Source organism: Labeo rohita, chromosome 7, assembly GCF_022985175.1.
Source record: "Labeo rohita strain BAU-BD-2019 chromosome 7, IGBB_LRoh.1.0, whole genome shotgun sequence".
Taxonomy (NCBI): domain Eukaryota; kingdom Metazoa; phylum Chordata; class Actinopteri; order Cypriniformes; family Cyprinidae; genus Labeo; species Labeo rohita.
The window spans coordinates 52,770,575-52,786,215 of NC_066875.1; the positions used below are offsets into that span (position 1 = coordinate 52,770,575).

Genomic DNA, 15,641 nt, shown 5'->3' on the forward strand with positions numbered 1-15,641 from the left:
ACTTACAAATGAGGAACATCTCAGGCATTTTGTCATTAGAGCTGCCAACATTCATACTTCACAATGCCAAGTTTAATGATCGATTCGTACACAGGTTAAGGTAGAAACTGAAGCGCTTGAGAGGAGATCTCAGCTGATCAGGTGGAGGCCGGAACAGAGAGGATGAAGGATCAGTGTGACTCACTATTTTCCTCATTCAGTAGAATTTGTTCTATAAGTGTCATTTTACACCTCACAAACTGACTAGAAATCAGCTGAAGACATTGCTCATCCATGTTTCCAGCCATTGGTCTCTGTTTTATGGGGTTTCTGTTTTTTTTTTGTCGTCTTGTTTGTTTCCACTCTGATAAACTCTCACATCTAACAATGCTTTGCTCAGAGCATTAGAGTGAAATTGTACCTTCTGTTAAACACACTGCATTGCTCGGTCAGACGTTTGAGCTGTTTTTACTCAGTAAAGGTTGACTGGACTCTTCAGCTGATTCTACAGGTTCTGGACAACCCAGAATTGTAAGTGGACTGTCATCACCCACACCAGGATTAAACAGAGGAACGACTGATCCAGAGAATCTGGTGCTGATGGTCAGGAGATGTTTACTCTCTTTGATGTTGTAAAATGACAGCTGACCCTCATCATAATCTAACAGAACTCCCAGTCGTTCAGGTCTCGGTGTCAGTGAGAATGTAACTGGTGTTACGGTGTTGGTGTGAAAACCATTAGAACCGTCTGAACACAAGAACCAGAAACCACTTGATGGAGTTAAAGCAGATCTGTTTCTTACATTAAAATTTCCATGTTTCACCACACCAATTAACCAGTAGTTTTTAGCAGGGGTATTTTCCCGTCCCAGCTCTACCTCCCAATAGTGACGACCAGAGGTGAATCTTTGTGCTCCAAATGCACATAATTCATATGGAAATCCCTCTCCAGTGTGATCATATCGTGGACTGTCCCTCATGATTTTACAGTCCTTAGAAACCGTTAGATCTGGATGTGAATGTTCACGGTCAATAGTGATCTCAACTGTGAGGGGGGAAAAAAACATGAGAAACCATTATTAACAATTATGTGTATGAGTTTGTATTTACACACATGTAACTGAGATGATATAATGTATGCTTATATAAATGAGACTGGCAAACCTGCATGTTGCCTCAGTTCTTCTATAGTCATATCTTCAACAACTAAAATGAAAACAAACCATTTTTTGAGAAAGGCGACTACAGAAAAGAAATAAGCATAGAAATAAGGAAATGGTGTTTGTAATAGTTTGTAAAATAAACAGTGAGGTCTAAAAATCTGATACCACATTGAAAATCTGGGACACAAAAAAATCTATACTTGCAAATTAACAATTTAATTTTTTTATAATTTATAACAATTTATTATTATTATTATTATTATTATTATTATTAATTCATAATAATAATAATAATAATAATTATGATAATGATGATGATGATGATGATGGATGAACGAATGAACGAAGAGACTTCTGGTCCTCACTGCATTTTGATATAAAAGTGAACCAGGCGACATTGCTAATTCATTTGTAATGTGTTTGTGGATAGTAACAACTTCAGCACTTCAGCAATCACAGTTGCAAGAACAAACAGCTCCTCTAAATACCTTTGTTTTTCAGGTTCTTCATAGTTCCCTCCTCACAATCTAAAATGACAGAAAATATTATTGGACTGGGTAATTATCAATCTGCTTCACAAGTACTTCAAAGACTTTTTTATTTATTTACTTACAGAACTTATTTAAATGTAAATCCAGTAACTAGTATTCATCCTTTTTTATGCATCAGTTGGCTTAAAAACATGAATGTCTTAACTTAAAAGTCTTTACAGAATGGGCAGATCAAGAAAATGATTTATAGGATGGAAAGGGGGTGGCAACGCTAAAGCAATCCACTATGCATAGTCCATGTGGATAACTTTCAAAAAGTTAATGTTACTTACTTTGATTTGCTGATTTATTCCCTGCAAAACAGATCAAAAATATCATGAGATGACATGAAATGTCTGCAACATTAAAACTGAAGAATAGATATTTAGATAAAATGTTTCTGCCAGATTGTACCGGTTAGTTTATCTCTGTATTTGTAGAGGATCAATCCAACCAAACCCAGAATCAAACAAAGGAGAACACTGAGAACGATCAGGAAAGGACCCTTCCATAGACCTGATGAATCTGAGGGACAAAACCAGACGAATTTAAACACTTACAGTTTAAAGTAGAAAAATTATTTTTTATATTTTAAATAATTTGTTATTTGCAACCAATTTTGCACTTGAAACAAGATAATGCAAGAGAAATATAATGGATGTGATGTGATTGCATAGTGAAACTGTAACGCCAAGCCAGCAGAGGGAGCCTTCACCCCAGTACTGCCTGCATGCTCCCTCTGCTGCTTCTACTGTCACTTCCTGTTTGGCAGTATATAAGGACTCACCATGTGCTCACATGTCGCGAAGTATTGCCAGTTTCACCTGCCTTACCAAGCGTTTATTATTACTCTGTTGGATTACCTGTTGCGACCTTGCTTTGTTTATGGACTCTTGATTTCACGGATTACCCCTGTTGGATTGTTTGCACGTTTGGACTGTTTTCAAGGTTTGACCCTTTTCTGCCCTTTGACTATCGCTCCCTGGATTTCCCTATTGTTACGGTTGCTTTCATGGACTGTCTGCTTGGTATTTGACCCACTGCCTGTTTAAACTCTCTGCTGTTTGGATTACGTTTACGTTTTGGACTGCTTCTCCGGTTATTGACCCTTTGCCTGTTTCATCGTGTATGTTTGCTGTTGTTTATAATAAACTTCTGCAGTTGGATTCTACACCACCTCAGTGTTCACGTTACAGAATACTTCGCCTCCCCTGAAGCCAGCAGAAGTTACAGCGCACACACAACCAGAATCATGAACCCAGCAGTATCCCGTCTCATCTGCCTTCGTCAAGGCGACCGGTCCATAGAGGAGTATGTCGAGGATTTTTGTGGACTGTGTTATCAAGTAGATTTTAATGATGTGGCACTTAAGGACTTTTTTCGTTTTGGTTTGAACGAGCCCATTAGTTCACGTCTGCCAGGGGGAAAAATTTGTTGGTCACTGGAGGAATATATCGATCATGCTCTGCTCCTAAGCGGATCACCATACACTGTTGGGATTGTGGACGAGGGACCCCGCAATCCCGCAGTAACCACCACATCCACCAAGCCAAAGCCTGCTCACGCCATGCCTGCCGCTCCAGGGCCTGCTCACGCCATGCCTGCCGCTCCAGGGCCTGCTCACGCCATGCCTGCCGCTCCAGGACCTGCTCACGCCACGCCAGAGTCTGCACGCAAGATGGCCGCCGCCACGCCAGAGTCTGCACGCAAGATGGCCGCCGCCACGCCAGAGTCTGCACGCAAGATGGCCGCCGCCACGCCAGAGTCTGCACGCAAGATGGCCGCCGCCACGCCAGAGTCTGCACGCAAGATGGCCGCCGCCACGCCAGAGTCTGCACGCAAGATGGCCGCCATCCCCAAACCTGTTCACAAGATGGCTGCCATTTCAGAGCCAGTCCACAAAATGGCCGCCATCCCAGAGCCAGTCCACAAAAAGGCCGCCATCCCCAAACCTGTTCACAAGATGGCCACCATTCCAGAGCCACTCCACAAAATAATCGCTGTTTCCAAGCCATGCCTCATGATGGCCCATGTACTGGACTCACCCCTATTGGCTGTATGGGCAGCTAAAATGGCAGCTACTGTTCCTGTGCCAAGTCAAGCTACAGAACCAAGCCAAGCTACAGAACCAAATCAAGCTACAGTTGCAGCTCCAAGGTCAAGTCAAGCTCCAAGGTCAAGTCAAGCTCCAAGGTCAAGTCAAGCTCCAAGGTCAAGTCAAGCTCCAAGGTCAAGTCAAGCTCCAAGGTCAAGTCAAGCTCCAAGGTCAAGTCAAGCTCCTGTGTTAAGTCAAGCTACAGCTGCTGATCAAGGGTCAAAAGCTTCCAAGTCCAGTCGAGTTCCAGGGTCAAGTCAAGTTTCCAAGTCCAGTCAGGCTTCCAAGTCAAGTCGAGTTCCAGGGTCAAGTCAAGTTTCCAAGTCCAGTCAGGCTCCCAAGTCAAGTCCAGTTCCAGGGTCAAGTCAAGCTACAGCCTCCTCAAGGGGCGGCGTTTCCCCACGGACTCTCTGCCTGTCCAGTCACGGCCATGAAGGCCATTTATAATTGCCCTGCCACACCTGCCCAAGCATCTGCGCCCATGCCCCCAGAGGTGTCAGCGCAAGCTGTAGATCCTCCTATGGGGGCGGCGTCCTATCATGAACTCTCTGCCCGCCATGTCGCTATCAAGAAGGCCAAAGAAATCATTCATTTGCACACCGCTCTGCCTGCCCTGCAATGGCTCCCTGCTACGCCTGCTCTGCCTGCCTCGCCATGGCTTCCTGCTCTGCCTGCTCTACCTGCCTCGCTATGGCCCCCTGTTCTGTCTGCTCTGCCTGCCTCGCCACGGCTCCCTGCTCTGCCTGCTCTGCCTGCCTCGCTATGGCCTCCTGTTCTGTCTGCTCTGCCTGCCCCACCATGGTTCCCTACTCTGCCATTGTGCCACGGCCCTGGCCTTCCAGTACTTCATGGTCTGCTACTGCTTCACGGCCCAGGACCTCCAGTGTTCCACTGTCTGTCATTGCTCTGCGGCCCAGGCACGTCAGTATTTCACGGTCTGCTGTCGCTCCACGGCCCAGGTCCTCCAGGTTTCTACTGTCTGCCACAGCACCGCGGCCCAGGACTTGGTATTTGACCCACTGCCTGTTTAAACTCTCTGCTGTTTGGATTACGTTTACGTTTTGGACTGCTTCTCCGGTTATTGACCCTTTGCCTGTTTCATCGTGTATGTTTGCTGTTGTTTATAATAAACTTCTGCAATTGGATTCTACACCACCTCAGTGTTCACGTTACAGAAACATATCTCCATAACTGGGGAACTGATGATGTCAAAGAAAACTGTCAGGAACAGTAAGAATAATAGGAACTATTAAAAAAGTATATTCATTTATTACTAAATATGTTTTATAACTAATTTTTAATTAGTTATAAAACTAATTATAAAAACTAGCTATAAAACTATTTCTAATTATATTTCCACTAAATGTAAATTAAAGAAACCTCAAGTCAAGGACACAGGAAAAAAAAAAAAACACTTGAATTTTGGAAACTATCGCAAGGCTGAAGTTCAAGCAAGCTTGATCACTTTCTCTTGGTCTTGGTTTCCTGAGATATCAGGAACAAGCACTGCATCAATTTTAGCTGATGCTATGGGGAAACACCTTCTCCTCCAAAAATGCTGAAGCCTGATTGAATCAATAGGATCTGCTGCAGACATGCACTTGCACTTTTCCTTTGAGAAGAATACTGGGCAGTGCACTCCCAAAGACATTCCAGATAATTTTAACCGTTTGGGAGTAGAATCTCCTTTCCCCTTGGAGACACACTACCCCAGGACAGCATGTCCACTCTTTGGTTGCATCCACGCAAGTCGTAAAAGTTTGAGGTGCCAGGGACAGTCTGAATAGAAGGACAGTATACTGGTAAACCACCCCTTTGAACGTAAAACCAGTGATGGGAATAACAGAGTTATAAATAAACAATCTGTGTTGTATAAAGAACTATATAAATAAAGGTGAATTTACTTTGACCGGGGGAATGTGAGCATCGCTGCCCCAGACCAGACTCAGACCCAGACTCACACAGCAGAGAGGACCGCAAGCAAATTAATGTGAGTAACCTCGTTTGATTAGACCAATTGTTTGCAACTAACACATAGCCTCAAAAGCCCAAAAATTAACAGGAGGTTTAGAGGCAAAAATGAGACTTGTCCAGCCATGGTGGGACTTAGCCCTCTCCTCTTCACCTCTGATGCATCTGGATAGCTTCTGCGGCTCAGGGTCAATAGCCTCATTTCGACGGAGGCCCTGATGCTTGGGAAAGGAGTAGCACTTGGCGATATGAAGGTGCTACTGAAGCTCATACGGGGATGCACTCATGCGCAACAATATCGATAAGGGAACTACAAATTTCCTGGCATGAGGATGAAGTATCAGTGAAAATGTTCTCTAACCTGAAACGACGATGGCCTGTACATCCATCCTACTTTCTTTTAACTCTCCAGTTATGATGGATATTGAACATGAGACCAGTAGAGCATCTGACCGAGAGACGGCCGTCCAGCTGTGAACAGAGAACATCTCATCTGCTCCACGACTGTGAGACGATCCTCCAGGATGGAGAACCTTTCCATCATCTGATGTCCACGTGACATTGGGCTCTGGATACCAGCCGCTGGACCTGCAGCTGATGTTCACACGTCCATCATCTAGAAGCTTTGGAACAAGGACGGGAGTGGATCCTAAAGCTGGAGGAGAGACAGATGTTCGGATCTTCTCTTTAAACACAAATATATATATATATATATATATATATATATATATATAAACTATTTATTTATTCTATCAGCATCAGTATTGTCCATCAAAAGTCCATACTGGTTGACCACTACAAAATACATCATTATCACAAGTATGTTTAAACCAGGTTAAATGGCGTGATGTTGCTCAGTCTGTTTCTTACATGAAGCAATCATAATGTACAAATAATATGGATGAATAATATTTCAGCAGTCCTCAAGAATAATCTTCATTATGCAGGAGAGAATTTTAATGTTTGGCTGGACTATTTCTTTAATGAGGTGTAGATGCTTGCTTACCTGTAATTTTGAGAACCACCTCTTCGCTGCTATATGACCTTTCTCCACTCACATAACAATGAAATGAATTTTCATCCTGAATTCTGAGTTTCTCCAGCCGTAGAGAGACGTCTCCATCTTTCAGTCCACCAGACTGACCTGACCGCGGAGACAAAGAGGTTCGGTTCCTGTACGGTTCCTCCTGGATGTCCTGGATCTTCCCATCTTTATAGTGGAGAACAGGGTTGTTGAACTCCTTACGGTACCAGCAGATCTCCAGATCTTCAGCGTTCTCAGGAGGATTGATCCAGCAGGGCAGAATCACTGTGGATCCCACATGAGCCACTACAGGATCACGAGGAACCACTACACTGAATGACACTGAGAACAGAGAAGTAAATATACTATGCATTAATCAAATGTACACATTGAATTAAATACTCTATGCATTAGTTACTGAATAATGAATATATTTATTTAATATATTTAAGGTGTGGTCACATTTACTGTTGTTCACTGAATTTTTGCAAGCGAAATCCAGTCATTTTAATGGGAAATCTGACATTTTTATCCACAATTTCATGTAAGGCTAAGGGGGAATTCCTGGATTTGCAGCATTGATGAACAGAACGCTTAAGTAACCGTGCTTCATACGTTGCTACACTATAGACATTTGTTTTAGCAAAATTTATCTAATGTGTGAGACTTCATATTCATTACATCTATAGGGGTAAAAAATCAACAAGGCAGGCTGCAATTCGCACTTTAAATGTCTCTGAACAACTGGCCATTGATCTCTACTGTAAAATAAATTTATATAAATGTAAAGTTGGCATTCTGACTTTTACAGTGTGTTTGCTGGTAGAGAGATAGAAATCTGCTTGTTATTGTATGACCTTGTGGAGAGTGAATCACCTTAAATCACCTTCCATAGGCAGATCCTATATATAACCCAGTGCCATAATATCTAACAGAAAGTGTTCACATATATGAATTATTCGATGTGTTTAAACATTTGCTGAACTCATCAGGCCTGTGTGGAATATTTAAGCCTTAAAACTTAATGAAATCCAAACGTGTCTGTGTTCTTACCAGAAGTCTCTATGAGGAGATTCAGCAGTAAAGCGATAATAATCGACAACATGCCTGTGAAAATACAGACAAGCTCAAATAAAATAATCTTTGTAGGATATTTTTCTAGAATAGATAATACAAGAAATATAATCGATCGCACTGTAGTATTCAATGAGGAAACGAACTCACCGGAGACAAAGACTCGTCCGTTGAATCACATTAATCTGATTTAGATGAATTTGAGCGGTTATAGACGCGTTCAAGACGATAATGGAGAACAATATAAACGATAAAATAGACAAAAACCAGGTAGAATCCAAACGTGCTCCTGATTTTCCTCCTGTTTTACTTTCGCTTTCCAACAATGAAGCCTCTAACGATCCCTCAATAAAACCGACGTCACTAGATTGATATTCTGTCATATTCTGTTAGATGTGATTTTGTGTAATAATATTTGAGATTTGAACATGCATATGTGTGTATGTGTGTGTTCTGTTGTGAGGCGATGGAATATAATAGAAAATCCACACAGATCTCGCCGCATAGACATGACGCGTTTGTGCCCATTTTTCAGTCTCTGACGAGGCAGGAGAATCTTCATTCTGCTTCTGCATCTGATGAACAGCTTTTGGGATTTTACATGGCATAGGCAGCCACGATCATGAACATCACAACATTTCTCTGTTAATTTCTTGGTCTCTTATATATTTATTTTAAAACATATTGCATCAGTCTTGATTAGGGCACAGTGTTACATGCAACAGAAACTTTCATCTTCAGTTAACAACTCACACTTTTGCAATTTCTTTTTCTAACAGCATCAAATGCAATCAACTGATGGCTTTGCCCCCCCAAATCAGCAGCTGGCGATGTGACCAAGAAGAAGAAAAGCAAGAAATCAAATGAAGACACCTTAAAGGTATCTCAGACTCCCTCCATCTTCAGCGACAGTCATTCTGTTGTTGTGTTTGGAGTCTGCACTGTTGTGTGTTGAGTGTGTGTGTGTGTGTGTGTGTGTGTGTGTGTGTGGAGCAAGGGTAGTCTCAGTAATAATTCATGCAAAAGACATGCTACACGCATGCCTAGCCAATTTCAAATGCATCAAACCCAATTAATGTGCAAAAAAGCATATATTCATAATTTATATATTCATAAAATACATTTCACAAACGCAAAAAAAATTCACAGATGTACAACTGTGCACAAAAAGTTTGAATGTTTATCAGTGAATCTAAATGTGCAAATCCACCAGTCACGTGTGAATCACTTGTGAATGACTTGTGTATTTTGAGACTGTTCTGGCAGCGCTCTCCTCCCACATCGGTCGTTGTACTCTTTAGCCAATCAAATTTAAGCTTTCACTTGACCAATCATAATCATATGAGGGCGTGCCTACCTGTATGTTACATTATCACCTTTCAACCACAGTTCAAAGTCATGCCTGAGCAGAGATATGTGCAGTTGATTGGTTCATTTTTGTGTGTGTGTTTTTTGAACTTAAAGAAGTTTGTTTCAGAAGATTTATTTCAAGTATTGATGGATTCTTATGCATACATCATAGAGAATTATTATTCATAAGCATACCATAGGATTTTAGATTCCATAGAAAGCAAAGCGTTTTGACTGTTGAAAAGTGATTAATATATTGATTGTGAAATTATAACTTTTTTGGATATTTTTAAGCAGCCTCTTTAGTAGTATTTAATGCTGATAGGAAAGAGTGGTTATGGCAGTATAGAGAGAGAGCACATTTAAGGCCGTGCCCACACCGGACACCGGACCCCGAACAATCCAACGCTCTCCATTGACTTTGTATTGCAGGAAGCTGCGTCCTTGTCATTTCTGACTTATAACAAAAAAAAAAAAAACAACAAACAGAACAGAACAATGTCTAAAAGCTGCTATGTGACAAGGTGTACAGTAAACAAGCTAAAAATGAACACACAACTAAGCTTTTATAAGCTGTCGACCCCCAAAAAACGAGCGTTTAAGGTCACACATAGTTGTAGATGTCCGGGTACTTCACCTTGGGCCATTCAGTTGGATAATTTCTCCAACAAAAGGAAGGTAAGGAAAAGGAGCACCGACTTAGACCTATAAAATTTAGTTTTATAGGTCAATATATCTCCGCCTTTCATGTTTACGTAGGGTGGTGAAATAATCCTTTGACATGGTTCCCAGTGGATGCGTTTTACTTTTGTGTCTCTATTTGTACCTGTCTTGTCATGTCCACCACTCATTCAACTGATGACGATAACGCGTGTAATGACATGCATACACGATGTTGCAGACAACCTTTACTGACCTCACCATTCCTTCTTACATCACAACAATGGGGAGGAAATATGACTCTTGACAAACCATCTTAAACCAACTCAATAGTTGTGCTGCACGCCATCTCATTTTGACATTTGTTTCAGCTGAGTTTAAAAGTCGTGCACTGTTACTGTATTCATTTATTTCTATTGTGCCTTATACAATTTAGATTGTTCCAAATTGTTTTTTGTTTTTTTTTTGTTTTTTTACAGAGATAAATGGGGAAAATGATTCTAAAGAATGATGTGGAATGGATCAGTTTTACAAAGGTTTCTTACTGAATTTACATTTAGCATTAGCATGTTGTATGATAATTTTACATTATTTTTGCCAAGTGTCTAGTTTTGTGGAATCACATCAGACTTTGCATTTCAGATTGTTGTAACTTTTATTAAAATAACTAAAATATGAAAGTTCAGTGTTACATAAAAGACATGTTACAAACATCTAAAAGTACATTGTTCATCCTTCAAGATTTGCAATTGGAAAAAAAAGTTTACTGTTTCATGTCTGTGGCAACTTTTAATGGCAACAAAAGCTTTATTTCAAATATTTATATTGCTGAGAATAAGCCAAGAAGAGAGAATAAAAACATTTTTAGTAGGGCTGGGTAGCCATTACTGATTTCTTGATGTTAACTAATTCTCATTTTAATTTACTGATGCAAAATCGAATCCACGGGAGACGGGTGGGTTGGAGAAGTAACAAATGTATTCAAAAATTTAACGTGCAAATTAAGCAACTAAAATGATGAAAAAATCAAAACTGAGAAATTACAATTAAGTTTCAGTATGGGAATTCAAACCAATCATAACAGTAAACTGCATAAAACCTATCTGTTTTTTCTTATTTCCTAACCCTAACTCTTAATCAATCTGAAAATTAAGCAAAAGTTAATTTCGAACCTCAAAAGTCCTACAAATCTGAGAAGGTTAAGTCTAAAGAAGAGAGTCAAGGGCTAGGCCAGAAGTGAAAGAGAAAAAGGAGAAGAAGCTAAAGTTCTTTATCTGCAGGTGCATTTATACTCTGTATTCTCGAGGGGGTTTGAAACCACCTAAAAATAAGTCTTCCTGCTTCGTGACAAACTATAGTATATTAAAAGGTCAGTGATGACTATATGGTCTCGTGATGTCTGAAAAGAATAATAATTATACTCTGTGGTTTTTACACTCCCCGGAAGGCAGAATGGACATTTGGTTCATTTATGTATCTCGAAATTGCTAAAACTCAGACATGAGCAGCTTCCTGAGATCAAAAATAACAGACCTATGCATAAAATCGTATGTTAAGCTGGAATTAAAACTAGACATAGCTAACCACAGGACATTGGCCGAATACAGGCTGTGCATAGACTGTACAGGTCTATTGTGCACGTGTCAAACTAGTCACACAAAGAGCTCACTATGTTCAGTACACCTAGTATACGATTCTTATAGGAGTACATTTAGTATATGATTATTATGAATTGTTAATACTAAATATTATCAGAATAATTCATAAAAATTTGCATAATTAGTTCATAATGCATGACCCCTTATATGAATATGTAAATTTCAAAATCCCAACACATCATTTACTAATATGGCTTCTTCGGTGCAGCACATCAGCAAAATTTCATGTGCATTGTCAATAGCTTGGCTATTTATGACTGCTCACATAGAAGTCTCTTTCAGACCAAGCAGCATTCTGTTGGTCATGTGGCAAATTTGCATGACGAACGTGAAAATGAGCTAAATCTACCAGGAACTTCTTCGCCCTCAAGAAAAACTCCTATTTGTGTGTATTCTTGTTATTGGAAGCACTGGATTTCACCTGTAAAATTTCACCCAGTAACAGTAAATGTGGCATTGTTCTGAAATCCAAACATTATGTTTTTAGTCTGTGCTGCTGTTTTCTGTTTACATGTGAACATCACACCTCCCATGCAATAATTGCAGTAAGCTTTGTGTTTCAGTACTTTTGAATTGAAATACGACCTCCTCTTTCAATTCTATCAATATTATAATGAAATTCAAACAATACACACTAGGTGCGTCTCCGTTACAGATTTGCACAAAACTTTGGCGATATTTTATAAATGTTGATAAAAGAAGTATTGTGAAATGACAGCGTTTCCATTAACCGATGTTATGCGACGAAAACGTTTTGTTCCTCTCACGATAAGTCATGGCAATGGATTTTGGTGGGATTTGGATGGATTTTGGCTTTATTTAATCGAAAGAGGCGATGAGAGTATCTTTACAGAAGCAACGCGGAGAGCCGCTTCAGAAACGCGTGCAACGCTGCTGGTATAAACATAACATCAGCTCCAGTGAACCCCTCGGAGCGGTTACACGCCCCAGATGTGTGCAGCGTACACAGTCTAAGCATTAATATCAGGGAAACCCCTTATACTTGAGAACGGCTACATGTGAAGTGTTTCTTGGAGTTTATAGTACATTGAACAATGATCATATGACTTTTTACATGTGCCATATGACCTGTAATTGCAAAAAAGCCGTTTCCATCGCAGGTTTGTGAAATATCCCTTTTCGAATTGCCTGAAAAATCACCTCATGCAAGTGTAAAAACTTTTTTGCAATATATGGGAGTTTTTGCGAAATTGACGCATTTCCATTAGGTGTGTTTTCAATTCGCAATTTAAATGTGGCTGCAGTGGACTCATTCAAGTTCCTAGGAACTAACATCTCCCAGGACCTGAAGAGGGACATTCACATTGACTCAATTGTGAAAAAAGCCCAGCAGAGGTTGTACTTTCTTCGTCAACTGAAAAAGTTCAATCTACCACAGGCACTGATGACACAGTTTTACTCAGCTGTTATCGAGTCAGTTCTGTGCTCTTCTAAAACTGTCTGGTTTGGGGCAGCCAGTAAATCAGATATAAGAAGACTGCAACGGACTGTCAGGACAGCAGAAAGAATCATTGGTGTGCACCTGCCCAACCTTCAGGACTTATACATCTCCAGAGTGAAGAAACGGGCAGGAAACATCATCCAAGACCCTTCTCACCCCGGACACAACCTGTTTGCACTTCTCCCCTCAGGCAGACGCTACAGATCCCTGAGCACTAAAACATCTAGACATAAAAACAGCTTCTTCCCAAATGCCATCTCCAGTTTAAACAGATAAACATGAACATTACCTAGGTTCTACAATTCATTTCTGTATTTCTTTCTTCATTCTACTTATTGTCTCTTTCTGTAGTATTATTATGTAAATACTCATGCACATCTCTTATTTATATAGCTGTATATAGAGAAAATAATGCACAAATCTGTACATAAATCATCTGTTCCAGATTCACACATTATTATTTATTTTTAAGTTTTTTATTTTATTTAAATGTTGTATGTATGTATGTATGTATGTACCAGGAGCACCTTAAAAAACCACAACAAATTCCTTGTGTGTTTGCGCACACTTGGCGAATAAAGCTAATTCTGATTCTGATTTTGATTCTTCTAATATAGTTATCATTATTGTTATCTTTATAGTTGTCATTATTGGTATGAACAAGTCTGCTGTGATGTGGACTTCCCTTTTACATTACAATGATTTTTAAAACTATATTATTATCATTAATCAAATCAAGTCAGAACAAGCTGCTCTTGTAATATGATGAAGTGTCTTTCCAGTTGTTGTTGTTGTTGTTGTGTGTCTGGATGTGGATGGAAAGGATTCAAATGTGCAGCATTTAATTTGTTGATGTCATGTAATGTTGTATGATTGGATGACACAGTCTGATGTCACCGTACCTTCACTTTTGGGCTATGTCTACATTAATCTGGACATACTAGCGTTTTCCAAATGTTTCTCATCCACACTAAAACGTAGGAAAATGTTAAAATCGCCATACTGCGCGTGCGTAAAAACTCACTTAGATGATACAGACGGAACAGACGTAAGAAGTTTCAATGCAATTCTTGGCAGGATCAATTTATTTACGGAAATATATCATCATTCACTGACGCATCCATGTCTTGTGCTCTCATGTTTTGATATAAAAAGCAGCTGCAGGAGTCAGGACAGCGACATTTTCTGTCATTTTTTTTTTTTAGGACTGTAATGTGAAGAGTGTACAAATATATCTTTAGCAGCAGTGTAAAAAAGTGAATAGCACATAACAGACACAATTAGTGGTATAAACATGGATATCTATTGGTACAATATGCGTCACATGACTAAACATGCGTCATCGTTTTCAAAAGCCTCCATGTTCACAGTCCACACTGCAAGGCCAAAGCGGAGTTTTCAAATTTATCCACTTTGGAGAGCGTTTTCGAAAAGCTCAATTTTCCTTGACCAAAAACGCCGTCTCAGTGTGGACGGAAGGCCAAAATGGAGAGAAAAAGATGCATTTTCAAACGAAATTATATTAGTGTGGACATGGCCTTGGTTAAAATCCATTAACTTGATGTCAGGCTCTACTTACATTTTAATAGATTTAAAGTTTGTAGATGTTGGGGGAGATATTTACTTTTTCATATTTGTTCTTCTGAATAAAATGCATTGATCACTCAAGAGTCTGAGCTGTTACTCAGTGAAGGTTCAGCTGATTCTGCAGGTGATTCCGGCAGGTGGTTTTGGACAATCCTGAATTATAAGACAACTCTGAACACCAGGATTGAACAGAGGAACGACTGATCCAGAGAATCTGGTGCTGATGGTCAGGAGATGTTTACTCTCGTTGATGTTGTAAAATGACAGCTGACCGTCATTATAATCCAAAAGAACCCCCAGTCGTTCAGGTCTCGGTGTCAGTGAGAGTTTAACTGGTGGATCAGAATTGTCGTAAATTCCATTTTGGCCGTCTGAACACAAGAACCAGAAACCATTTGATGGAGTTAAAGCAGATCTGTCATCTACACGAAAGTTTCCATGTTTCACCACACCAATTAACCAGGAGTTTTTAGGAGGTGTATTTTCTTGCTCCAGTTCTACCTCCCAGTAGTGACGACCAGAGGTGAATCTTTGTGCTCCAAATGCACATAATTCATATGGAAATCCCTCTCCAGTGTGATCATATCCTGGATGATTCCTGACAATTTTACGGTTCTTAGTGATCATTAGATCTTTATGGACATGTTTACTGTCAATAGTGATCTCAGCTGTGAAGAAATTAAAGCAACATTTAATAATCCTTTCAAGCTCATGTGTAAAATCATATTACAACTACATGCATGTGTAACTCAAGATGATGAAATATATGCATGTATAACTGAGATGATACCTGCATGTTTCCTCAGTTCTTCTATGTTTATGTCTCCTACAACTAAAATGAAAAATACATTGAGATTTTAAAGAGAGAAAACTACAGCTGAAATGGGGACATCTACAGTGGACATTAATATATTCTAGAAATGATTAGTTTCATAAACTTTTATGCATTCATTCCACATACAGAATTTGTATTATGTTTACATTATGTAAATGATATACTTTTATACTGTGAAAAGAAAATAGAAAAGTTTATAAAATAAAAATATAAAATGCAGTCAGAAAATCTGAGACACATGGATAAATATGAG

At 39.7% G+C, this 15,641-nt stretch overlaps 1 protein-coding gene, 1 long non-coding RNA gene and 1 pseudogene across 2 annotated transcripts in view; 1 reads left to right on the forward strand and 2 right to left on the reverse strand.

Annotated features, from left to right (window-relative positions):
- Positions 1–286: 286 nt before the first annotated feature.
- On the reverse strand, positions 287–8,388 carry LOC127168034 (butyrophilin subfamily 1 member A1-like). The gene is made up of 9 exons (XM_051114531.1): positions 7,987–8,388; positions 7,816–7,869; positions 6,745–7,104; positions 6,100–6,393; positions 2,087–2,197; positions 1,966–1,986; positions 1,631–1,669; positions 1,144–1,185; positions 287–1,024 (listed from the first exon to the last, which is right to left on the reverse strand). The coding sequence occupies exons 2-9, from the start codon at positions 7,865–7,867 to the stop codon at positions 429–431; spliced, it is 1,515 nt and encodes a 504-aa protein (XP_050970488.1). The 5' UTR covers positions 7,868–7,869; positions 7,987–8,388; the 3' UTR covers positions 287–428.
- The window catches only part of LOC127168040 (uncharacterized), a 16,036-nt gene continuing 7,387 nt past the window's right edge, over positions 6,993–15,641 (forward strand). Inside the window, exons 1-2 of the long non-coding RNA XR_007828058.1 lie at positions 6,993–7,118; positions 8,616–8,716. This is a non-coding gene — a long non-coding RNA (uncharacterized LOC127168040). The remainder of the gene's footprint in view (positions 7,119–8,615; positions 8,717–15,641) is intronic.
- LOC127168033 (butyrophilin-like protein 8) overlaps positions 14,144–15,641 on the reverse strand; it is a 14,333-nt pseudogene continuing 12,835 nt past the window's right edge.

What these genes read in the sequence shown, in the direction of transcription:
- LOC127168034 (XM_051114531.1), bottom strand. Translation starts at nt 7,867, where the DNA reads ATGTTGTCGATTATTATCGCTTTACTGCTGAATCTCCTCATAGAGACT. An exon ending in GAAGAACCTGAAAAACAAAG is followed by an intron (nt 1,186 to 1,630) that starts GTATTTAGAGGA and finishes TTTTCATTTTAG; the next exon opens with TTGTTGAAGATATGACTATA. An exon ending in AGAACTGAGGCAACATGCAG is followed by an intron (nt 1,025 to 1,143) that starts GTTTGCCAGTCT and finishes CCCCCCTCACAG; the next exon opens with TTGAGATCACTATTGACCGT.